Source organism: Dendrobates tinctorius, unplaced genomic scaffold, assembly GCF_039654945.1.
Source record: "Dendrobates tinctorius isolate UK_male_01 unplaced genomic scaffold, ASM3965494v1 ptg000030l, whole genome shotgun sequence".
Classification (NCBI taxonomy): Eukaryota; Metazoa; Chordata; class Amphibia; order Anura; family Dendrobatidae; genus Dendrobates; species Dendrobates tinctorius.
The window spans coordinates 35702501-35729252 of record NW_027361698.1 but is presented as its reverse complement, the minus strand read 5'-3'; the positions used below and the strand labels follow the sequence as shown (position 1 = coordinate 35729252).

Below are 26752 nucleotides of genomic sequence, written 5' to 3'. Positions count from 1 at the left end.
TGAACCAAGGAGAGGCCACAATAATAAGCCCCAGGTGTGCAGGTAAGAGCCTGCACTGGGATCATAACATTAACCCCAGGACTGCAGGTCCACCAGTACTGGGCTCCAGACATTAACCCCAAGCGTGCGGCTCCAGTCTGCACTGGGATCATGACAGTACCCCCCTCTCAACAGGGGGCCTCTGGACCCCCAGGCTTGCCCGGGTACCTAGCATGGAAAGCTCGAACCAGGCGATCCGCATGCATCAACCGGGCCGGCACCCAGGACCTGTCCTCCGGTCCATACCCCTTCCAATGAACCAGGTACTGCACTGAGCGCTGTACCAACCTTGAGTCTTCGAGTTCGGGGCTGCCCTGTGCTATGTTGATTGGGAGTCCGTACTAAGGTCAGTTATAATATCATGGTCCGGTCAGCGCCGGCGGACAGCCACAGCTGAACAGGGACTCACCCACACTACAGAGGAGCTCGGTGTTGGCTACAGCGGGGGAAAACTCCAGCAGACAGGACCTGGGACACCGAAGTTAGCAAGCAGCACAGGACCTACGGTCAGGTGACTGAAAGGGGTGGGGCTTAGCGTCCTGCTGCAGAGATACTGCAGGACACAACTATAGGAATCCTCAGGTCAGACAAACGGAGTCATACACAGAGATAGCAGTACAGTACCAAGGATGAGACAAATCGGATAGTCGGGGCCAGGCAGCGGTCAACGCCAAACAGACATAGAAGGTACAAAATCAGAATCCAACAAGCAGTATCCAGAGAACAGACCGAGTCAAAAACCAAAGTATCAGGAAAACAAGAACACATCACAAACACACTCGGGTCAAAGTATAACTGACAGGGGATTGGCGCTTCCTGGGGCTATAAGAAGCTCTCCCTGAACCAAGGAGAGGCCACAATAATATGCCCCAGGTGTGCAGGTAAGAGCCCGCACTGGCATCATAACATTAACCCCAGGACTGCAGGTCCACCAGTACTGGGCTCCAGACATTAACCCCAAGCGTGCGGGTCCAGTCCACACTAGGATCATGACAGAACTATGTTCAACTTCCAGTGATCAGTAAGAGAGCGTGAGAGAGATAATACCAAACTTAACACACCTCCACATTAGTGTTACCTGACACCAGGGAGGAAAAATAGCTAATTTGGTAATTTTCACTTAGGGGTGTACTCACTTTTGTAGCTAGCGGTTTAGACATTAATGGCAGAGTTATTTAGAGCGAACACCAATTTTACACTGATATACAAGCTGTACACTGACTACTTTGCATTGAATTGTGAGGGGTGTACTCACTTTTGTGATATACTGTGTATATGGGCTCTATAAAGATCATAAGCTCTTTGTATATTTAATTGTTGTAATGACTTTTAAAACTTTTTTATTTCATACGTAAATAAGGGGGGCAATGGTGTACCCTCGGCATTGCCAAGTGCTTGGTGAGCCTTTATGCCTCCTCAATTTGCATACGGAGTACTTCTGACTCATTACTGACAGCAGTTGCTTGGTCAGTCCTGCACATATACACAGTCTGTGAAGTAGTCCATGGCGTGCACACAGTATGGGGGCAGACCCCCTTTTCACAAATGTCTACTGTCATTGTCCACTGCTACATACACTGATACACCTGTAGGGGTGGCGGCGAGGCGACAGGGCCCAGGCAAATTTAGGTGGTGAGGTGATGCTAATGATGGTGCTGATAGGCGGGGAAGGTGTGCTGTGCTCAGGTGATATAGATCCAAAAGGGCTGGGGGGGGGGGGTGACCCACCTCTTAGCGCAGACAGACGGGAGGCTGAGACAGGAAAGCGTATGCAACAGGTCCGTGCTTTATTCTCCAACTCCTTTAACAGCTTTCACAGAACATGACAAGTGATCTTAGGGATTGCTTCCCTCACAGACCCGGGTACCTCCACTAGTGCTATGTGTCACCGTCGTGGTGTCCCTTCGCTGTGGCTGCCCTTGACAGTTACATAACCACCCTTTGCAAGCTCCTCACTGCCCTCTAATGGTCACTCTCATTATGACACCCTTTTTTCATCGATCTGAGTGTCCCTGTAAGGTCAACCTCCCCACATTCCGCCTTCCTTTAACCATTGTCGTCCTCGACAATCTCATCCTGGGGTGAAAGTGTTGTCAAAACCTGGCACTGACATGGTCGGCATCTGGGTCACACAGACCCCCAGTCACACAGACTCCTGGTCACACAGACCCTAGGTCACACAGACCCCTGTGTCACACAGACCCCTGTGTCACACAGACCCCTGTGTCACACAGACCCCTGTGTCACACAGACCCCTGTGTCACACAGACCCCTGTGTCACACAGACTCTTTGGCTCAGGTACCCGGTCCGTCTGTCTTCTTCTTGTCCCGTCGTCCTGTCAACCTGGACAAGTCGTGGTCGTCATACTCTCCGTACCCAGGACCTGCTGAATACATATTTTTTTTTTTTTTTTTTAAACAACAATAACATTTTAACATTTCAAATTCACTACCACTTTTTCAAATTGGCTTCAATACGTTTTTTTTTTTTTTGTTTTTTTTAAACATTTTTTTTTCTTTAGCCTTTTACCTTTTTCTTGCTAACAAAACAATACACTTAAGACAAATAGACAATCATAAAAAACAAAAAAAAACATTAATCGAATGAGGACAGGGGTGCTCCCCTTCCTTTGAGTAAAACACTATCATAAGGCATCCCAGCTACATCAGAGGATATGCTTCCCATGGGGACGCGGAACAGTCCCCTATCAGTGCAATAGTGCACCACAGTCCCGGCAGTCCAAAACAGTAGGTACTCCGGGCCACCTCCTGGCGGCCGATGTCTCGCCATAACAGTGGGACTCCACAGCTGTGGAGTCTCTGGGATGTCAAAAATACCTCTGGGTCTCGAGTGTCCCTGGTGCTCGAGACCCAGGAGTCCTCGTCCTTTTATGGAGGCTTATACCGCTCAGGGTAGGCGGTGACGGCTACCGCGTAATAGCTGCGGGGGCAATACTCCTTGTAGTAAGAGAGTAAATCTCCCGGTTGAGGAACCTGGCCGTGTCTGATGGAGGCAACATTTAAATATACTTTGTAGCCGGTGTTGTCTCTAATGAAGCCATAGCCCTTGCCAGTGTCCATATAAACCAGCTGCCCGTATGATCGTGGAACAGACATGGTGGCCTCTCCTTTTTCATGCAGCAGCCCCCAGATCTCCAACTCTCTGGCCTTTTTTCCTTCAATGACCTCCGCAACCCAGGCGGAGGGTCCGGTATAGGCCGCAGAGTCCGGTGGGCGGGTCGCGGTTGAGAGCGGAACAGAAGCGGCCGCAGGCTCCGATAGTGAATAGGCCGCAGCCGGCTTTGACAGCGACGTCGGCGCGGCCGCAGGGGAGACAGCAGCTGGTACCAAGGCTCCCACGGGCTCCGGCAAAGCGACCTCAGGCAGGGCCACAGATGAAGCAGCGGCCGCACTTTCCGGTGAGTCGGACACTGCAGTTGATGGCCCGATTTCAGTAGTGGCCGGGAGCGTGGCCGATACAGCGGCAGTCAGCTTGGCAGGGGCCACGCCGTCATCCAGAACAGTAGGCATCACAGCGCAAGGCGTCGGGTTGGGAGGCCGAGGGCCAGTGTCGGGACCCCGTGGTCTGCCCGATGAATGGAAAGTGGAGATGAGGTTGGGCTGGAGTGCTGCCTGCTCCCTGCAGGCTTTCCCACAGCTCCTTTTTCGGCCGTTGATTTTCACCACGCCATCCGACAGGGCTGGCCCCCAGGCCCGACAGCTCCGCGGGGAAACTCCCTGGGTAGGTCTCCAATTCTTGGCGCCACCGCCATTCCTGGCGTCCAATACCCCGACAGCTACAGCGTCTCATGCCGTCCGAGGTCCAGTAGCTGAATGGCGCCAAACAGCCACAGCAGGTCTCTCCACCCGAGCCACTCCCATTCTTGGGGGGTGCGGCGGTGGGCCTCTCCACCCATCTTCCAGGGTCCAACATGAGGGAACAGTTTTCTTCAGACGAACACCACTCCCCCCCGGGTCATCCAGTACAATCAGCAATGTCTGTTTATCTTTCTTTGGGCACTAAATCACCACAGCCATTTTAGTGGCAGCCAGCAATCCACAGTCCAGTTTTTTTTTTGTTTTTTTTAAATTTATAATCCACAGGGTACAGCAACCAAACAATTCTTCACCCCACACAGCTTGGGGGCCTTTGCTACTTGGTGGCAGGCCTGCCGCTGAAGATGTTGTATTGGCGGCAACGATCCTGCTGACCACGCCAAGTGTAGGGGTGGCGACAAGACGACAGGGCCCAGGCAAATTTAGGTGGTGAGGTGATGCTAATGATGGTGCTGATAGGCGGGGAAGGTGTGCTGTGCTCAGGTGATACAGATCCAACAGGGCTGGGGGGGTGACCCACCTCTTAGCGCAGACAGACGGGAGGCTGAGACAGGAAAGCGTATGCAACAGGTCCGTGCTTTATTCTCCAACTCCTTTAACAGCTTTCACAGAACATGACAAGAGATCTTAGGGATTGCTTCCCTCACAGACCCGGGTACCTCCACTTGTGCTGTGTGTCACCATTGTGGTGTCCCCTGTGGTTCTCTTCGCTGTGGCTGCCCTAGGCACCTTCACCACAGCGCTTCACCACCCAGGGTACACCGTTATCCTCACCCTCAGGGTGTCACTGTCTGCTGCTACCGTCGTCTGGGTCACCCCCCGTGACCGTCCTCACTGTCAGGCTCTCTCTCTGAGGGTTCTCTGCTGCCTCTCCTCACAGCAGACCCTCCTCTCTTGTGAGCTCCCCAGGCTGGCTGAAGCTTCTAGAAGCTTACCTCAGGATTTATACTCTCAGCCTAGGTAGCCCCGCCCACTGTCACCTGACAGGCACCTCTGACCAATGAGAGTGACCTTGACCTCTGGCAGTCATGTAACACTCTATTGACAGTTACATAACCACCCTTTGCAAGCTCCTCACTGCCCTCTAGTGGTCACTCTCATTATGACACCCTTTTTCATCGATATGAGAGAAGAGGAGAGGCTGGAGAGGATCAGTTATGTTCTCCCTTTGCGTTCAGTGCGTTACAGAATAGATCAGTACCAGCTCTGACACTGCCTCACAGAATGGGTCAGAGGTCAGAACAAGAACTGTCAGTCAGGAGGAAAATTGAGGGGGTGAAAAGGTGCGCCAAGATCTTGGCCGCGCCAAGGAAGCACCAAACCTTATTTACATATGGAATAAAATAAGTTTTGAAAGCAATAAAATATATACTGCCTATATGATATTTATAGGGGCCAAGTCCCTAATGTACTATTTAAGTAGCTTCATTTGTATTTCGGGGGTGACAGAGTTTTTTTTAAAATTTAACAGGTAATGCATTTTATGCAATTCCCTAGAAGTGAACGTTAGAGACCTACAGACCATTACAAAGTGAATAATGCAGAACTTTTGTCCTGAAGTGAATAAAAATCTTTACATTTATGAAGTTTTCATTTTTTGAACATTTTCCTCATAATGTTGTGGTCACTATAAGCGTTTGGGACCTGGCTCGGATTTCCTGTTGAGCTGGATCTTAAATTATTGAAGACATTCCTGAGAGAGCATGAAAGCCTCAGCAGAGAAGCCTTCCTGTTCCTATAGTCAGACTCTGGGATCTGCTTACAGGTCAGTAACACTATGATATATGACTTCAAGCAGCAGGGAATTAGTGGCAGAGATGTGTACAGTACCTCTCACCTACAGAGGAAAGCACATTAATCTTTCCATGACTGCTTTATACTCATCCATAGGGAAGACTGATATGTCATATGTGTGGACAATGCACTGGTATAAGAGAAAAAAAATGTAAATGTCTTAGCCTACACAAAAGTATGTTTTTATTCAAAGAGCTAGATGAAGGTCTTATTGGATGCTCAGGTGCTAACCGAGTGTCTTCGGCGTGCTCGAATAATATGGTCGAGTCCCCACAGCCATGTGTGTCCCAGCTGTTCGACAGCCGCAACACCTGCATGAATAGCCTGCTTCTTAAGCAATACCTGCATGTGTTGCGCCTGTCAAACAGCCAAGAGACATACAGCCACGGCGACTCAAACATACTATTCGAGCGCGCCAAAGACACTCGGTTAGCACTCTGGAACGCTCCGATAACGCCTTATTCAAGCACGTTCACTCATCACTAGTGGTTTGCACTACAGCCTTGCAGCGCTGGGGTCCTGGGTTCAAATCCCACCAAGGACAACATCTGCAAGGAGTTTGTATGTTCTCCTCGTGTTCACGTAGGTTTCCTCCGGTTTCCTCTCACCCTGACATACTGCTAGGCAATCTAGATTGTGAGCCCCAATGGGGGCAGTGATGATAATGTCTGTAAAGCGCTATGGAATTAATGGCGTTATATAAGTGAGAAAAATAAATACGGGAGTTCCAAAGTGGTCCTATTTCCAAGTCATATGCCACCACTCTACAAGGTGGTAATACCCTTTTAGAGCATATTGGGGTGCTTTATTAAGAATGGTGCTTCTCGCACCACTTTTGAACTCAAGTCAAGTGCAGTGAAGTTAAATCCATCAGATTTACTAAAAGTTGCATACCTCTTAATAAATTTGATGGATCTTTAACAGTTCTAAAGACAGAAATTAAAAGAGTTAACCTGACTCAGAAGCAAAGCCTGCAGTCACTGTAGGAGGCTGCCAGATCGCAACCGTACGCAATGTGCATAAAGTCATGATTCCACATGTGGCCATCAGACAAAATCTATGCGATTTGCATAGTTGTGGTCATGTGACAGCTAGTCTCATTTGGCTCCTCTCAATAGAAGAGAATTGAGTTAGTCAGTACGTGACCACAAACGTCCCAATCACATGTATGTGGTCTCACACACATAAGGGGAATACAAGGGAACTGTGACAATGTGCGCATTGCGCACTGTAAGGATTCGTCAGCCTTCAGTCACATGTTGTGCTTGCAGGCTTTTGCATCTTCAAGTGGACATTCCCTTTAAAATGGATTTGTGTTATAATTGCTTGCCACAAATGTATTGGACTGAAGGTCCCCCTGCCCCTTTCCAGCTAACCCTGCTCACTCCAGGATTATTATTGCATGTAAGTATTTATGACATATTCAGGAGAGATCGAGCACAGGGAGGGGAGTAAAGACTTTCAGCCTTAAGTCCCAAATAGAAAATAAAAAACAAAAAGATTGCAACCAACAATAGCTGCGTCCTTAGTGAAAGCAGAGGGTAAATGCACATACATAAAGCCATCTTAAATAGGCATAAAGACTAAATACAGTAAGGACACACATATTGTTCGTAGTACTGCAACTCATCCGTTTCCTTTATATTTATAACTAGCTGAAGAGCCCGGCGCTGCCCGGGCATAGTAATTAACTGTGGTTAGTTATAGCAAATTATAATTATCCTCCATCCCATAGGCCCGTGCCCATATACCCATCATACATATCCACCATCCCATAGGCCCGTGCCCATATACCCATCATACATATCCTCCATCCCATAGTCAAGTGCCCATATACCCATCGCACATCCTCCGTCCCATGTCCATATACCCATCACACATCCTCCATCCCATAGTCCCATGCCCATATACATATCCTCCATCCCATAATCCCGTGCCCATATACCCGTCATACATATCCTCCATCCCATAATCCCGTGCCCATATACCCATCACACATATCCTCCATCCCATAGTCCCGTGCCCATATACCCATCACACATCCTTCATCCCATAGTCCCGTGCCCATATACCCGTCATACATATCCTCTATCCCATAGTCCAGTGCCCATATACCCATCATACATCCTCCATCCCATAGTCAACCATTATGACATCATAATGAGCGGCGGGGCTTGCAACCTATGATGACATCAGCGTCGCCATGGCAACCATTGTGACATCATAATGAGGGGCGGGGCTTGATACACACACACTTTTTCCTCATTATGTAGATAGGGGCAAAATTGTTTGGTGAATTGGAACGCGCAGGGTTCAAATTTCGCCTCACAACATAGCCTAGAACACTCTCGGGGTCCAGGCGTGTGACTGTCAAATTTTGTGGCTGCAGCCGCGACGGTGCGGATTCCAATCCCGGACATACACACATACATACATACATACATACACACACTTGAGCTTTATATATTAGATGAAGTTTCTAACAAAGCCTGAAAGGTTTGGGTTATCCCAGTGCTTGGTCCCTGCGTTGGGATACATACGCTGTCATAACTAATCTTGCAGTGTCTCCATGCAGGCGAGCTGGCTCTTAGGTGTCAGGAGTGGTGACAGGCACAGTTGAATACATGAATGCGTTGATCGGTTTATCAATTAGACCCATAGACAATAGAGAACACGTCACCCTTGTGCACTCAAAGTACTACCCAACACACAAGCCATAATTAGAAAACAAATGACTTTAATTCCAAAGTTCCAGAAACATTTCCCTTGCAATTCTAAAAATCAACCACAAAACTACTGTCCCACACATGCCAGTCCACCAAATTACTGTATATTAGTAACACATCTCTGCAAATTAGAAATCCAAGAAAGATCAAAGTCCCACTTACTTGCTCATTATTTCTGGCCCATTAATAACTGAAACATGAGCACCAACTTCATTAGCGACTGCGCGTGCTATCAGTGTTTTGCCTGTCCCTGGAGGCCCATATAGTAAGACTCCACGTGGCGGAGGAATTCCTGCAAGTCAAACAAAAAGGATCAATAAACAGTTTGTCAACTAAGTAGTCAGATATTAAAGGATTTCATATTATTGATACCAGCTAAAATGAATGTTTCCATTGCCAAAACACAATGCATTCAAACCAAGAACTAAATAAAGCATGAAATAAATTATAATTGAAGAACAGCACTCATTCATTTATCCTCTTAATATACTGCAATCATCATACTGTATGGCACTGTGTACTTACAATTGCTCATTTTGCTTTTCTACCAGTAAGCTCTATGTAGAATCAGGATATCACAGGGGTTAGCTCGACAGTCTGGAGGCAAAAGACTGCAGGGTCTGATTGCTCCTACTCCGGCACGGGGTTAAGCAGCCATCTTGGAAATCCCTGTGCTCACAGCTGAGCTCAGTTAGCCACTCCTTTCCCATTTATAATCTGGGTTCTGATACAAATCCTTGTCAGAGCTAGCTTTATTGCTGCATGACTATCGGAGGGAGGAGTTCTTATGAGAAGGAGAGTTGGAGGAGTTATTAGTGATGGCTGTTTGGTTTGTATGCGTGGTAATTCCTTATTCTTGTGTTTTGGTTTATTCCCTTATGTTCACACCCCGATGCATTCCTCTGTTATATGTTAGAGAATATGTTGTATGTCTGAAGTTTTCTGTTAACCCTTGTTTGTGTTACCTTGTTCGTCGGGTTGGTATACTACAGTGCACAGTAGCGCCCCCTCTTCCCTGGGTGGGGGAAGAGAACAGACGGAGGGCTAACTCAGGAGATAAGGCAAGGGTGGAGGAACCAGTATCTTCACCTTCAGACGTATCCTGGGGAGTAGGGTGAGTTAGGGTGTCCCCTAATGTTAGGGACAGGGAAGGAGCCCTTGGTCCCGGGTCACCCGACAACTGTGTCGTGACACAGGAAGTCTCTATTCCCTGCATGACTAATTTTCCTCTTCAACTCCCACCCTCCCCCCGCCAGAGACTTTTGCAGTGATTTATTTCTCATACGGGGAAATAGACCTCCTGTATATACAGCTTAGGCTGGTTTCACATTAGCGCTTTTCAAGCGCACACACGGCCGGGGGTAGCTCCGCCCCCGAGTCGGCTCTCTGCCCGGCGTGCCCGCCCCTTGCTTGTAGCGCCGCCTCCTAGCGCACAGCGGCGCCTGCGATCGGCGCACCCTATCTTTAGCATAGGGTGCGCAGATCGTGCGCAGGCCGTGCGCTAGTTGCGCTTTGACCTGCGCTGCGCACTTTTGACGGTGCGCCGTGCGCGCCAAAATCAAACTTTTCGGATTTTGGCGCGCACGGCGCACCATCAAGAGTGCGCAGCGCAGGTCAAAGCGCAACTAGCGCACGGCCTGCGCACGATCTGCGCACCCTATGCTAAAGATAGGGTGCGCCGATCGCAGGCGCCGCTGTGCGCTAGGAGGCGGCGCTACAAGCAAGGGGCGGGCACGCCGGGCAGAGAGCCGGCTCGGGGGCGGAGCTACCCCCGGCCGTGCGTGCGCTTAAAAAGCGCTAATGTGAAACCAGCCTTAAGGTACTGTCACACTTAGCGATGCACCAGTGATCCCGACTAGCGATATGACCCGGTTAGGATCGCTGGTGCATCGCTAAGTGGTCGCTAGTGAGCTGCCACACAGGCAGATCTCACCAGCGACATAGCAGCAGTCGGCGGTCGCTACTTACCTGTCAGACGAGGCGATCCTGACATCCTCCCGCCCGCGTCCACACGTCGCTCGTCGGCGCCACAGGAAGCACAGCAGGAAGCTGACGACGAGAAACGGCCCAGGACGTTCTCGCACGATCAGCGATAGCCAGCGGGGGAGCGGTCGGAGGTAAGTATCAGACATAGGGATATCGCTAGCAATATCGCTATAACGGCACAAAAACCAGTGACGTTATAGCGATATTGCTAGCGATATCGCTTAGTGTGACAGGCCCTTTAGAAGGATTCTGCTACACTATTTTTAATCATGTGATGTCATAGAGTTAAAGGAAAAAAATAATTATCTGGGTAGATAGGCAAAAATAGCAATTGTATCTAAATAGTGCTATATAATATAATTGCACTATATTAAAAGGATAAAAACTGATGGGAGAGCTTCTTTAAAACATATTTCATCATAGATATAGACTGTTTATTATACCAGGATTTTCTCAAATTTTTGACCACTTACCATAGGATTTGAACAATTCGGGCTCCTTCAGAGGTAGCTCTATTGTTTCCCTGATTTCCTTCAGTTGGGTCTGTAATCCACCAATCATATCGTAAGTAACTTTGTTTTTCATATCCTCTTCTGCTTGTGTCTTTGGGATTTTACATTTTACTCGAGTTAGAGGCGAAATATAATAAAATATATCTGAGTTACCTCTAACTCCAGCTTTTGTATGTGGAGACAGTTCAGCGTGGTCATCACTGGTACCAGATATGACGCAGGTAGGACTCCAAGACGTCTCTTGGCAAGGCTCTCCCATGCTTTGATCTTCTGAAGGTGAAGAAGCAAAGCAATATTTGTTTTCTTCAGCTTTGCTTGGTGTACTAGTAACAGCTACATCCTTACGGTCCTCAATATCTAGTGAGCTAAGCTGTAATGAAAGGTCCAAACTGCTGAAGTCCACAATGGATTTGCCAGTAGTCGTTTCGTGTGGATTACTGTGAAATGGTTCTTGGACACCACCGTCAGGGCCTTTTATCCTTTCCACCAGCATGCTGCATGATCTCCCATAGAAAGTTACATTGATAACATTTCCAGGTAAAACTATTTTCCCATCTAAAATATGAACACAAAATAAAGAGTAAATGTAATGGTTTTACAAAATTAAAAACAAGAAGGGAATTGGTTACCAGGTTTGGCCTACTAATTTGAGAGCAGCATAATGTAGAGACAGATACCTTGATTCCAGTGATGTGTCACTTACTAGACTGCTTGCTACAGTTTTGATAATATCACTGTTTGCTCAGCAGGAGATCACCATGGGACGAGTGAACCTGATGTCATGTAGTCTTCCATATTGATGAGCTTTGTATAATCCCACCCCCACAACGGAGTAGCAGCTTTCACCCTATGCACAGTTTATAAGGGAGCTGCCAATCAGTGGTGGAGGTGCGGTTATGCAGAGCTCAGCATTCAGAGAACTGGTAGATTTGCAGCAGATAAATCTGTGATTTTATCAAAACTGCCGAAAGTAGCCCAATGGGTGATACATTGCTGGAACCAGAGACTCTGCCCTGACATTGTGCTGCTCTCAAACAGGGTAACAAAACCTGGTTACAAATTTCCTTTAACGAAATTGTATCACACAATGTCTGATCCAGTCATCTCCAGAGTTCACTATAACATGGTATCCTGATCCCCCGTAACTCCTCACTTCACAACTAGAGTACAGAGATCTCTGAGTGGAGCAATATCCAAGCATGCACGCCGTCACTCTACTCTAGTCATACTCTTTGGGACTGTATCAGCCTCCTGCACACTGAATGGAGCAACAGTATGTATGCTTAAAGGGAGCCTGTCACCAGCAAAAACGCTATTAAACTGCAGATATGGGGTTAATCTGCAGGTTAATGGCATTACTAACCCACCGCGGTTACCTGCACATAGCCGAATGCTGAGGGGAGAAAATTAACTTTATTCTCCCGTTTAGCATTCGGTTTCAGTCACGGGCGGCTATGTCCTGAAAATACACAGCGGCGGCTGTAACCGCACCTCCAGCTCTTCATTAGGACCGGCTGTCAGTCAGGACCGGCTATCAGTCAGCCGCTGCTCTGTAAAACAATAACACATTTATAATCTAACCCATTGCAAGGTGATAAATATTTATTGTGGGAAAACGTTCCTATAGGGGAAAAAAAATCTGATAAGCACCTCTATTCCCCTTCATTGCTGCCAAAGCAAGTTTTGAACAGACAAGCCGAATCATGTTTGACAGCCTGGATGCTGGGATACATAACCTAACAACTGACTGCACAGCTCCAGCACCCAGCCGGTCTCACATGTCTCAGGATAGACCGATGAACTAAGGCCTCTTTCACACATCAGTTTTTTGCCTTCAGGCGCGATCCGGCTTTTTTTGGAAAAAACGGATCCGGCAAAATGCAATGCCGGATCCGGTTTTTCCCCATTGACTTGCATTAGCGCCGGATCGTGCCGGATGGCATTGCGTTTCATCCGTTTTTTGCCGGATCCGGCAACTTGTCTCATTCCGGCGTCTTGAAAAAACGTCTACGTTTTTTGTCTCCGGCGAAAAAGCCGGAAGCGCCGGATCCAGAAAAAGACGGATCCAGCAACCGGATCCGGTTTTTTTAAGTCTGCGCATGCTCAGATCCAATTGGCCAGCCTCCAGGAACAGAGACGGATCCAGCAAAAAAACGGATCCGTTTCTACAGTTCTCCAAAATTTATGCCGGATCCGTTTTTTCTAAAAAAAGCCGGATCATGCCTGACAGCAAAAAACTGATGTGTGAAAGTAGCCTAAAAGAGGGGAATGAACAAGAGGCTTCTCATAGGGGCATATTCAAAGCATGCAATAAGCATCTGCTTATCATATACACCAGGACATACAGAGGGGGAAAGTAGTATTTGATACACTGCCGATTTTGCAAGTTTTCCCACCTACAAAGAATGGAGAGATCTGTAATTTGCATCTTAGGTACACATCACTTGTGAGATACAGAATATAAAAAAAAGAAAAACAGATAATGACATTGTATGATTTTTAATCCCTTAGTGACAGAGCCAATTTGGTACTTAACGACCAGTCCAATTTTTACAATTCTGACCAGTGTCCCTTTATGAGGTTATAGCTCTGGAACACTTCACTGATTCTAAGAATGTTTTTTCGGGACATATTGCACTTATTGATTCTATATAACTTGCATCTATTTATAAAAATATAATAAAAAAAAAAAATGGAAATTTGGCAAAAATGTTTAAAGTTTAACAATTTTCAAACTTTTACATTTTGTGCCTTTAACCTCTCAACGACCAGAGGTATTTTTGGCTTTGCATTTTCATTTTTTGCTCCCCTTCTTCCCGAGCCATATCTTTTTTATTTTTTGGTCAAAATGTCCGTGTGAGGGCTGGATTTTTGCAGGACGAGTTGTGCTTTTGAAAAGCACTATTGGTTTAACCATGTCATGTACTCGAAAACAGGAAAAAAAATTCCCAGTGTGGTGAAATTGCTTGTTTTGCTTTTTTACTAGGTTCACTAAATGTTAAAACTTCCCTGCCATTATGATTCTCCAGGTCATTACAAGTTCATAGACACCAAACATGTCTAGGTTCTTAAGTGGTGAAAAAAAAGTCAAACTCTGTTTAAAAAAAAAAAAAAAAATTTGCACCATTTTCCGATACTCGTAGTGTCTCCATTTTTCGTGATCTCGGGTTGGGTGAGGGCTTATTTTTTTGCACGCCGAGCTGTCATTTTTACTGGTACCATTTTGGTGCAGATATGTTCTTTTTATTACCCATTATTTCATTTTAATGCAATGTCATGGCAACCAAAAAAAAGAAATTCTGGCGTTTTGACTTTTTTTCTCGCTACGCCGTTCAGCGATCAGGTTATTGATAGATCAGGTGATTCTGAATGCGGTTATACCAAGTATGTGTATGTTTGATTTTTTTGTTTGTTTTATTTTGAATGGGGCGAAAGGGGGGGGTGATTTGAAATGTTTTATTTTTTATATTTTTAAAAACATTTTTTTACTTTTTCCATGCTTCAACAGTCTCCATGGGAGACTAGAAGCTGCACTTGTCCGATCAGCTCCGCTACATACAGGTGATGATCAGATTACCTGTATGTAGGAGAATACCTCACTTGCTATGAGTGCCGAACACTAGGTGGTGCTCATAGCAATCCGGCAGTGACAACCATAGAGGTCTCCAGGAGGCCACTGATTGCCATGCCAACCTATCGGTGACCCGCGAACACGTGACGGGGTCACCGATGGCCGAATTTCTGGCACGATTGCCGGAAGTGCTTGTTAAATGCCGCAGTCACAGTTTGACAGCGGCATTTAACATGTTAATAGCCGCGGGTGGATCGCAATTCCACTCGCGGCTGTTCTTGGCACATGTCAGCTATTTAAAACAGCTGAATGTATGTTCCAGGAAAGATGTGGGCTCACCACCGGGAGGGAGTTCAACATCGGCGTAAATTTACGCCCGATGTTGGAAAGGGGTTAAATCAGAGAGTCATATAGCACAAAATAGTTCATAAACAACATTTTCCACATGTCTACTTTACATCAGCACAATTTTGGAAACATAATTTTTTTTTAGGACGTCATAAGTTGACCAGTGATTTCTCATTTTTCCAACAAAATTTACAAAACCATTTTTTTATGGACCACCTCACATTTGAAGCGAGTTTGGGGGATCAATATAAGAGAAAATACTCAAGTGACACCATTCTAAAAACTGCACCCCTCAAGGTGCGCAAAACCACAATCAAGAAGTTTATTAACCCTTCAGGTGATTCACGAGAACTAAAGCAATGTGGAAGGAAAAAATTTTTTGCTTTTTTCACAAAAAAATTTACTTTGGAACCAAAGTTTTTTATTTTCACGAGGGTATAAAGAGAAAATGGACACAAAATTTGTTGTTCAATTTCCCCTTAGTACGCCAATACCCCGTATATGATGGAAAGCCATTGTTTGGGCCCATGACAGGGCTCAGAATGTGGTGTTTGGAGACCCCATGATGTAAATAAACAGTAGAAACCTCCCAAATCTAACTCCAACCCTAACACAGCCCCATTCCCAACCATAACCCTAACCCCAACACACTCCTTACCCTAATCCCAACACCACCCTAACCCTAATCTTAGCACTAACCCTATAATAATAATAAATTTTATTTCTATAGCGCCGACATATTCCGCAGTACTTTACATTTCATAGGGGATTTGTACAGACAATAGACATTACAGCATAATAATAATCACCTAGGATATAACAAATACCAAGAGGAATGAGAGCCCTGCTCGCAAGCTTACAATCTATGAGGAAAATGGGGAGACACGAAAGGTGGGTGGTAACAATTGCCCTGATTGTTTGGACCAGCCATAATGTTAAGTGTGTAACAGCACAGACACAGAGGGCTAATGGATGTATAATGCATGTGGGAACATGATGCGGGGAACCTGGTTATGGTAAAACTTTTGACTGTGCCACCCAGGGATAGATTAGGTTAATGTGTTGAGGCGATAGGCCAGTCTGAATTAATGCGTTTTCAGGGCACGCTTAAACTTGTGGGGATTGGGGACTAATCGTACTGACCTGGGAAGTGCATTCCAAAGAATTGGCGCAGCACATGTAAAGTCTTGGAGACAGGAGTGGGAGGTTCTGATTGTTGAGGATGCTAAACTCAGGTCATCAGCAGAATGGAGGGTGCGGGTAGAGTGGTATACTGAAACAAGGGAGGAGATGTAGGGTGGTGCTGAGCCATGGAGAGCTTTGTGGGTGAGGGTAATAAGTTTGTACTGGATTCTGGAGTGGATGGATAGCCAGTGTAATGACTGGCACAAGGTAGAGGCATCGGTGTAAGGATTGGCGAGGAATATGATCCTGGCTGCAGCATTCAAGACAGATTGGAGAGGGGAGAGTTTGGTAAAAGGGAGACCGATTAGAAGAGAGTTGCAATAGAGAATGAATAAGAGAAACAGTAAGAGTTTTTGTGGAGTCAAAAGTAAGAAAAGGTCGAATTCTAGAAATGTTGAGGTGCAGATGACCAGAGCGAGCCAGTGATCGAATGTGGGGGTCAAAGGAAAGCTCGGAGTCAAGTATGACCCCAACACAGCGGGCATGTTGCTGGGGAGTAATAGTGGAACCACACACAGAAATGGCAATGTCGGGTATAGGTACATTAGTAGAGGGAGGAAACACAAGAAGTTTAGTCTTTGACAGGTTCAGTTTCAGATATAGTGAGGACATGATGTTAGACACAGCGTTTAGACAATCGCCACTTTTTTCTAGAAAGGCTGGCATGATGTCAGGAGAAGAAGCGTATAATTGGGTGTCATCAGCATAAAGATGGTACTGGAAACCAAATCTACTGATTGTTTGAACAATAGGGGCAGTGTACAAGAAGAAGAGGAGGGGGCCTAGAACCGATCCTTGAGGAACCCCAACAGTAAGGGGAAGGTGAGAGGAGGAGGAACCGGCAAAAGATACAGTAAAGGAGCAGTCAGAGAGATAGGAGGAGAACCAGGAGAGAACGGTGTCCTTGAGGCCAATGGAACGGAGCATCCCTAGGTCTAACCCCAAATATAACCCCAATCATAACTCTAACCCTAGCCCTAACTCAAATGGAAAAAAAAATAAAAAAAATTGTATTGTATTATTTTTACCTAACTAAGAGGGTGATAAAGGGGAGGGATTAATTTACTATTTTTTTTTTTATTTTGATCACTGTGATCTAAATGAACCAATAGGAAAAATCTATTGTTGCCGGGTGCTGGCCAGCAAATGTCGGTGGGCGCACTGCGCATGCGCCCGCCATATTCTTCCCGGAAGAAGACGCCAAGGGAAATAGCAGGAGGGACACCAGAGATACTGGGGGGGGGGCTCGAGGGGACCCCATTTCTCTCTGTAATGTGCTAGATCGTATCAGAGGAGAGAAATAAATAGGATTTTTGACTTTTTTTCTTTGCGGTCACCGTTATTCCGTGATAACAACACTGGGGTCGGTAAAAACCAACCCGAATCATGTTCTCCGGGGTCTCAGATACCCCCGGTAGCCGAGACCCGGAGATTTTACGACGCTGGGGGGGGGGGGGGGGGCTATAATCTTATTTCTCAACGCCATTAAAAAGCGGCGCTGAGGAATAATTACCCTTAACTGCCGTCATTAACCCTTTTACCCCAAAGGGTGGTTTGCCTGTTAATGACCGGGCCAATTTTTACAATTCTGACCACTGTCCCTTTATGAGGGAATAACTCTGGAACACTTCCATGGATCCTGGTGATTCTGATGTTGTTTTCTTGGGACATATTGTACTTCATGTTAGTGTTAAAATTTCTTTGATATAACTTTAGTTTATTTGTGAAAAAAATGGAAATTTGGTGAAAATTTCGCAATTTTCCAACTTTGAATTTTTATGCCCTTAAATCACAGAGATATGGCACACAACATACCTAATAAGTAACATTTCCCACATGTTTACTTTACATCAGCACAATTTTGGAACCAAAATATTTTTTGTTAGGAAGTTATAAGGGTTAAAAGTTGACCAGAGATTTCTCATTTTTACAACACCATTTTTTTTTTTTTTTTTTTTTTAGGGACTACATCACATTCGAAGTCACTTTGAGGGTTCTATATGATAGAAAATACCCAAAAGTAACACCATTCTAAAAACTGCACAGAAGTTTATTAACCCTTCAGGTGCTTCACAGGAATTTTTTGAATGTTTAAAAAAAAAAAAAATTAACATTTAATTTTTTGTTCACATAAAAATTAGTACAGGTCCAATTTTTTTTATTTTACCAAGGATAACATGAGAAATTAGACCCCTAAAGTTATTGTACAAGTTGTCTGGAGTACGCTGATACCTGACATGTGGGGGGGAACCACTGTTTCGGCGCATGGCAGAGCTCGGAAGGGAAGGAGCGCCATTTGACTTTTTCAACGCAAAATTGACAGTAATTGAGATCGGACGCCATGTCGCATTTGGAGAGCCCCTGATGTGCCTAAACACTAGAAACCCCTCACAAGTGACCCCATTTTGGAAACTAGACCCCCCCAAAGAACTTATCTAGATGTGTGATGAGAACTTTAAACCCCGAAGGGCTTCAGAGAAGTTTATAACGTACAGCCGTAAAATTAAAAAATCATATTTTTTCCACAAAAATCATCTTTTCACCCCCAATTTTTATTTTCCCAAGGGAAACAGGACCCCAATAGTTATTGTGCAATTTTTCCTGAGTACGCTGATAACCCATATGTGGGGGTAAACCACTGTTTGGGCGCATGGCCGTTTGACTATTTCAACGCAAAATTTGCTGGAATTGAGATCGGACGCCATGTCGTATTTGGAGAGCCCCTGATGTGCCTGAACAGTGGAATACCCCACAAGTGACCCCATTTTGGAAACTAGACCCCCCAACAACCCCACTTTGAACCCCCAAGTGTTTCACCGAAGTTTATAATGCCCGGGCGTGAAAATAAAATAATTTTTTCTACAAACATGATCTTTTAGTCCCCAATTTTTTATTTTTCCAAGGGTAACAAGAAAAATTGGACCCCAAAAGTTGTTGTCCAATTTGTCCTGAGTACGGTGATACCCCACATGTGGGAGAACACAACTGTATGGGCACACGTTGGGGCTTGGAAGGGAAGTAGTGACTTTTGGAATGCAGACTTTGATTGAATGGTCTGCGGGTGTTATGTCGCATTTGGAGAGCCCCTGATGTGCCTGAACAGTGGAAACCCCCCCAATTCTAGCTCCAGCCCTAACCCCAACACACCCCTAACCCTAATCGGAAAATGGAAATAAATACATTTTTTTTAATTTTATTATTTTTCCCCAACTAAGGGAGTGATAAAGGGGGTTTGATTTACTATTTATAGCAGGTTTTTAGGTTTGGCAGCTGTCACACACTAAAAGACGCTTTTTATTGCAAAAAATAGATTTTGCATCACCATATTTTGAGAGCTATAATTTTTAAATATTTTGACCCACAGACTCATGTGACATCTTATTTTTGCGGGACGAGTTGACGTTTTTATTAGTACCATTTTCGGGCACGTGACTTTTTTACCGCTTTTTATTCCGATTTTTGGGACTCAGAATGAACAAAAAAACAGCAATTCATGAATTTTTTGGGGGAGGGGCGTTTACACCGTTCCGCGTGTAGTAAAATTGATAAAGCAGTTTTCTTCTTCGGGTCAGTACAATTACAGCGATACCTTATTTATGGGTTTTTTCTGTGTTTTGGCGATTTTATACAAAAAAAACAGTTTTATATAAAAAATTATTATTTTTGCATCGCTTTATTCTGCGAGCTGTAACTTAACTTTTTCGCTGTATCATCAGCGGTACCATGTTTATTTATATCCGTCTTTTTGATCGCGTGTTATTGCACTTTTTGTTTGGCGGTATGATGATAAAGCACTGTTTTTTGCTTTTTTTTAAGGGGTTCACTAAAGGGGTTAACTAGTGGGACAGTTTTTTGGGGCGGGTCGTTACGGACACGGCGATACTAAATATGTGTATTTTTATTTTTTTTAGTATTTACACAAAAAAAGAAATTATTAGGGAATATTTTTATTTATTTTTTTTACAAATTATTTTTACACGATTTTTTTTTTTTTTTTTTTTTTTACTTTATTACATTGTCCCGGCGGGGACATTACTATATAGTGTCAGATCACTGATCTGACACTTTGCACTGCACTGTGTTAGATCAGCGATCTGGCAGGCAGTGCAGACGGCCTCTCAGCGCCTGCTCTCAGCAGGCACTGAGAAGTCACCTCCCTGCAAGACCCGGAAGGCCCCCGTGGCCATCTTGGATCCGGGGGCCTGAAGGGAGGAGGCCCTCGGAACAACGTGAGCACATCGCGTGGTTCTGAGGGTCTCAGAGAAGCACGCAGGGAGCCCCCTCCCTGCGCGATTCTTCCCTATGCCCCCAAAACACTGCGACCATGTTTGATTGCAGTGTGCCGGGGGTTAATGTGCCGGGAGCAGTCCGTGACCGCTCCTGACACAGTGCCGGGTGTCAGCTGTGTACTATACCGTCCATGGGCATTAAGGCCCAGGGCACATGGACGGTATCGTACGTCAAATGTCAGGAAGGGGTTAAAGGGCGTATCGGCGGTCGTTAAGGGGTTAAATAATTAAATAGCATTTTATTGCATGAAATAACTATTTGATACAGTAGAAAAACAGAACTTAATATTTGGTACAGAAACCTTTGTTTTCAATTACAGACATCAGACGTTTCCTCTGGTTTTTGACCAAGTTTGCACAAACTGCAGTAGGGATTTTGGCTCACTCCTGCATACAGATCTTCACCAGATCTTTCAGGTTTTGGGGTTGTTGCTGGGCACTATTGAGTTTCAGCTCCCTCCAAAGATTTCCTATTGGGCTCAGGTCTGGAGACTGGCTAGGCAACTCCAGGACCTTGAAATGCTTCTTACAGAGTCACTCCTTAGTTGACCTGGCTGTGTGTTACGAGTCACTGTCACGCAGGAAGAGCCAGACTGACCTTCTTCAATGCTCTTACTGAGGGATGGAGGCTGTTGGCCAAAACATCGCAAACATGACCCCATCCATTCTCCTTTCAATATCCCCGTTGCAGAAGAGCATCCCCAAAGTATGATGCTTCACCCACCATGTTTCTCGGTTGGGAGGATATTCTTAGGGTTGTACTCATCCTTCTTCCTCCAAACACGGCAAGTGGAGTTGATACCAAAAAGTTCTATTTTGGTCTCGTCTCTCCACATGACCTTCTCTCATGCCTCCTCTGGATCATCCACATGGTCATTGGTAAACTTCAAATGGGTCTGCACATGTCCTGGTGTGAGCAGGGGGACCTTGCATGCCATGCAGGATTTTAATCCATGATGGCATAGTGTGTTACTACCTGTAATGTTTGAGACTGGTCCCAGCTCTCTTCAGCTCATTGACCAGGTCCTCCTATGTAGTTCTGGGCCGAATCCTGACCTTTCTCAGAATCATCCTTACCCCACGAGGCAAGATTTTGCATGGAGCCCCAGAACGAGGAAGATTAAGTCATCTTGTGTTTCTCCCATTTTCTAATCATTGTGCCAACAGTTGTTGCCTTCTCACTGAACTACTTGCCCATTGTCTTGTAGCCCATACAAGTCATGTGCAGGTCTACAATTTTTGTCCCTGGTGTCTTTAGGGTATGTGCACACGCTAAGGATTCTGCTGCGGATCAGCAGCGTTTTTGGCCCTGCAGATCCGCAGCAGTTCCGCAGACATTGTACAGTATAATATTAGCCAATGGGATTTCAAAACCGCAGTGCCCACGCTGAGGATTTTTCCGCACGGTTTTGCTGCGGTTTTAAATTCGCAGCATGTCAATTCTTTCTGCGGATTCCGCAGCGGTTTGACACCTGTTCCATTGTCCAGGTGTCAAACCGCAGGCAAATCCGCAGGAAAACCGCAGGTCACTTTACCTGCGGTTTTACCTGCAAATCCGCGTGGAAAAATCAGCAGGTGAATCCGCAGCGTGTGCACTCACCCTTAGACAGATCTTTGTGTCTTGGCCATGGTGGAGAGGTTGGCGTGTAATTGATTGAGTGTGTGGACAGGTGTCTTTTATACAGTTAACGAGTTCAAACAGGTGCAATTTAGGCTAGGTTCACATTGCGTTAGGGATGCGCTAATGTCATTTTTTACATCTTTAGCGCCATAGCGCTAACGGTATGCATTAATGCATGATAGTGCTCCGGTGCCAAGCGCTACCATGCGTTAGCCCATACAGTCCTATGCACAGCGAATGGGTCCGTTCGCTGTGCGTTAATGTCAATGCACCCAAAAACGCTGCAAGCAGCGTTCGAGGGTGCGTCATGAAATAACACATACTGGCTATGCGTCATTATCATTGCGGGCAATGGGTGCGCTAACGGATCCGTTAGATAAAGTTTGTGCCGCTTTGTGCGCCCTTTTGCCGGTGCGTGCCGAACGCACCATGTTGCATTTTGGTGCGCTCGGAGCACAATCAAAAGGGCGCAGCACACGCAAAATTCTACTAGCGCACGGTCAGCGCACGGTCCGTGCACCCAATGCTAAAGATAGGGTGTGCAGATCGCATGCAGCCATGTGCGATACTAGGCGGAGATGACCGGAGGGGTCGGGCAGGGGGCGGGGCTTAGCGGCGGCCATGCGCTGCGGCCCAAAACGCTAGTGTGAAACTAGCCTAACAGGTATGCGAGTCAGAATTAATGCTGGTTGGTAGGTGATCAAATACTTATTTCAAAAAATAAAATACAATTTAATTATGTAAAAAACATACAATGTTATTTTTTTTAGATTCTGTCTCTTACAGTTGAAGTGTACCCATGATAAAAATTACAGACTTCTCCATTTTTTTGTAGGTGGGATAACTTGCAAAACTGGCAATGTATTAAATACTTATTTTCCCCAATGTATATGCTTAACAGATGCCACAGATATTATATTACACATTAAAATAAATGCAGCCACAGACTAGGTATTGGCAGCAGATTTTTCTGTTTTCAGTGTTGGCAAAAAAATGGTTTGCAAAATATGTCCTTTTTTTGCATTATTTTTCCTTTCATTTGTACCAGTCAAAAACACTGAAGTAACATGCTGCAGATAAATAAAAAAAGCACAATGATGTTTCAAACATGGAAAAAAAAAAAAAAAAAAAAATAGCAAAATGTGCATGAGATTCTAGAAACCTCGTTCCCTTTGTTAGTAGTACTGTAAAACGCAGCGTTTGTTTCTGCAATAAAAAAAATAGTCCAGTAAAAATACAATGTGTGAATCAGCCCTTATACTTTATGATCACACAGGAGCTTATAAATTACATCTTTCATCTGACAACTGCAAAGTCCAAAGACATATAGGGCTCAGGTTCTCCGCCATGCCATGGTCGGCTTGTCTCAAATAATTGTAATTACGGAAGACCGGAGATTAGTAAATGAGTTATTTTTTCAAACCTGAAATATGCACACCTCATTAACCATTAATGCAATGAAGCACATCACATATCATGTCACACAATATATATGTAGACTCACTGTATATTGTGGTAGAGTGAACCAAACAGAATATCATTCATCAATCTATTTAAGACGATTCAACATCATAGACCTAAATTGGCCATATCAAGTATGTTGGATTATTGTAGGAAAATGGATTCATTTTGCATTCCAAAAGCTGAGTGTTTAGTGGTTAAAAAAAAAAAAAAGACCAATTGCAAAGTTGTTTTTTTCCAACATTAGTGTGTGTATTCAGCTATAGCTTGTATCACAGTGCTATATATTTAAAGTGGCTCTGTCACTAGATTTACAATCCAAACTGCATAAATGAATAGATTTCTTTACACTTGATGAGGCTGGCGTTCTTATTATGAAAATCCAGGTCACAATGGCTGTACAATCCTTAGAGATCCTTCTTTAGGGTCGACACGTCTCTCATCTGAGCAACAGAGCTCTGTCCCCTTTCCCCACAAGTTCCAAAACAAACAAAAGTTCCGGCCTATGATAATGGGATGCAGTAAGTACTGGTCCATGCCGACCTCGTGGAAATCAGTACCTTGGACCGTTTCAATGTGCACTCTACCACTGGATAGTTTTTGTCATTCCAGGGAATTCAGTGGATGCCAACCTTCTTCCCAAGGATCAGCTAGAGTGTGGCCCTCACAAGGGTCACCAAACTCAGAGTCTAGCATTCTAGTCACTTGCCAACCATCCACCTTTACAGGACAAGCCTGTGGCCCCTCGCTGGGTGGATAGTGCCCACTGCAAACCAGATAAGCATAGTATGAACAGCAGTGTCCCAGGCTACAGTCCATCTGCATGAAGGTCCACGGAAAAAAAGGCAGCTATATTACCTGAGCCGGGACATTTGCAGAATATAATATTGCCAGCTGAGACCTTCGGCATTACCTCCCTTGCGCCTTTGGACCCCCACCCCCTTTTTGGCCCTCCACCCCTGTTGGGACCCCCAGTATGGAGTGGATTGCCTCCCCAAGGAACCCTCAACCCCTTGCTACCATTCGACCAGGTCATTGGCATTCCAGAGGACACCATGGGCAACTCAAGTCTGTATTTGCCTTGGAAGGGAATTCACAAACCGATCTATTACCACTCGCTCTACCATATGGGCAGGGGTAGAGGACTCTAGCTGCAAACATTTTTGGACCAGGTGCAGCAGATCAAACATTTGGGAGGGAGTTTGTCTCAGTAATACAGCCAGCGGAGGACCACTTGTGCCCTGATAGTCATTGTCATCCCCAAGCGCATCAAAGTTTCAGATTTACATATTCCTTGGCGTCTTGTAAGGCTAAGTCATAGTAGGCCTTCAGAGGATCCACCGTTAATTATGGCGCCAGCACTTCTGCCCATTGCTCTGGTGGGAGTTTCTCCATCACGGCGACCCTTTCAAAAATGGTCGGTCAAAAATGCCTCTCGGTCGTTTTCTGCTCACCTTACCACCTTCCAAATGGAAAAAACATCAGCTGACAGAGCTGCCGCCATACCACAAACTGCCTCTGTGAGAAATTCAATATGCGGCTGCTGTTGTCAGTGCTAGACTTGTTGCTGCTACTGGATCTGTTGCATAAGCAGCTTGTCTCCTGTTGTGCCAACTGTTGCTGCTGCTGCTACTGGGCTTGCACCAGGTGTTTAATCAGGTCCTCTATGCTGTCAGACGTTTCTCCCTGGCTTATATCCACCTTCATCCACGACATGCAATACTTCTGTAGCAGTCTCACGTGTTCCATGAGAATGCTGCCTGCCCTTCTAACACCAATTGTGGGAATGCTACTCACTTGGGTGCCTGGTGATGTAACACAGGAACAGTTTCTATTTAAATGTCCAGGCTGGTTTATTGGTGCTTCATAAAACATGCCACAAGCAAAGGAAAATTAACAGTCTTTCAGTGCAGGCAAAACAAAGTAAACAGCTCTAATAAAGTCACTTTAGAGACAGTCCGGGACACAAAGGCTGGATAGCATCGAGTATACCAACTCAGACTGGAAACATCACACAGGAGGCCTTCTTACCTTCACACACAGATCATGTGTCAAAAAGACTCAGTTTTACCATATAAACCCCACCCAGAGTTGGGGTATGTGGGTAGCCAGACACCCATCTCTCAGGCTGCCTGTAAACCTTACCCAGGTGCACAAAACAAGCCTCTTAGTACTATGTGTACTAGAGCATCACACCAGGTTTACATTACACAGGACAACCATTTCCATGATACATACCTCCCATCAACTACTGTATGTGTCTGGTAGCAACCTTACAATATGTATAATAAAATATATATATATTTACTTACAGCTCTTTCTGTCTGACCATCCATTAGTCAGTGAGCGGGTGTGGGGGAATAATCTCTATTACCAGAGGTGGTGTTCTGTGCATCATTTATATTCCCTGCAACAGTGTCTATAGTGCAGGAGATGGTGCTGGGTTGCATGCGATGTGAAGGGAGGAGTAAGAGGAATTTAGTGCTAGGACTGTGTGTGATGCTGGGAGTGGAGTTGGAGGGGTTTAGGTGGAGGACTGTACTCACTGCTGGTTTGCAACCCAGCACAAGGGCTGATGGGAACTGCAGTCAGAAGGGAAGAGGAGTGGATGATGCCAAAGTACATAAATAAAGCAAAAAGGCATAAAAAATAAAAACTGGGAGAAAAAGGACATGGAGACTTTTAGGAGCATTATCCTTCAGCATGTTTTTCAGACATCATTTTTTTTCATACAAGTGCTGTCTGCTTTTCACAGATACATGTACCTATGATAGTCTATAGGGTATTTCACATGTCCAATTTTTTTTTCTCGGACCGAGCGGTCCGCCCGCACAAAAGCAAGGAGACATGTCCGATATTTGTTATCAAACTCAATAATGCAAGTCTATGGGTCTGTGAAAGAAACATACAGCACTTTTTTTGCATCCAAGAAAAACCTTTTGAAACTCTGACAAAAATCTAACAGTAAAAACTGGACACATTGACCAAACTCTGATGACTCTCTGATCAAACACATTGTTGAAGTTCAGATTGATTTTTGAGTATGGAGGGGAAAAAAAAATCACTTTAGTGTAGGGTAGGGTAGTGGATAACCTCTTCAATACAAGTTTAAACTCAATACCGCCCACTAGTCTGATTGGCAGCACCTCAGTGTCCTTTCTGCTGCTGAGCTCTCACACTGCTCAATACAAGATGCAACTGTCAGGCAGGTTGGATGAGGGAGACTGAATACACTTGGACTCATAAGAGTCTAACACAGGGGTCCTCAAACTACGGCCTGCGGGCCACATGCGGCCCGCCAAGGACTTTTATCCGGCACCTGGGCCAGGCCGAAATTGAACTGCACTGTACTGCATTTCAATGCCGGCGGGCCCTGCAATCGC

General features: G+C 45.3%; 1 protein-coding gene across 7 annotated transcripts in view; it reads right to left on the bottom strand.

The window, feature by feature from the left end:
• AFG2A (AFG2 AAA ATPase homolog A) overlaps positions 1-26752 on the bottom strand; it is a 739142-nt gene that overhangs the window by 679240 nt on the left and 33150 nt on the right. For all 7 annotated transcript variants that reach the window (XR_012231536.1, XR_012231538.1, XR_012231537.1 and 4 more), the window contains 2 exons: positions 10856-11449; positions 8559-8688 (listed from right to left, as the gene is read on the bottom strand). Coding sequence is in view for 4 of the 7 variants with exons in the window: in XM_073572029.1 (XP_073428130.1) it covers positions 8559-8688; positions 10856-11449 (724 nt within the window). In the remaining 3 variants the exon portion in view is untranslated. The remainder of the gene's footprint in view (positions 1-8558; positions 8689-10855; positions 11450-26752) is intronic.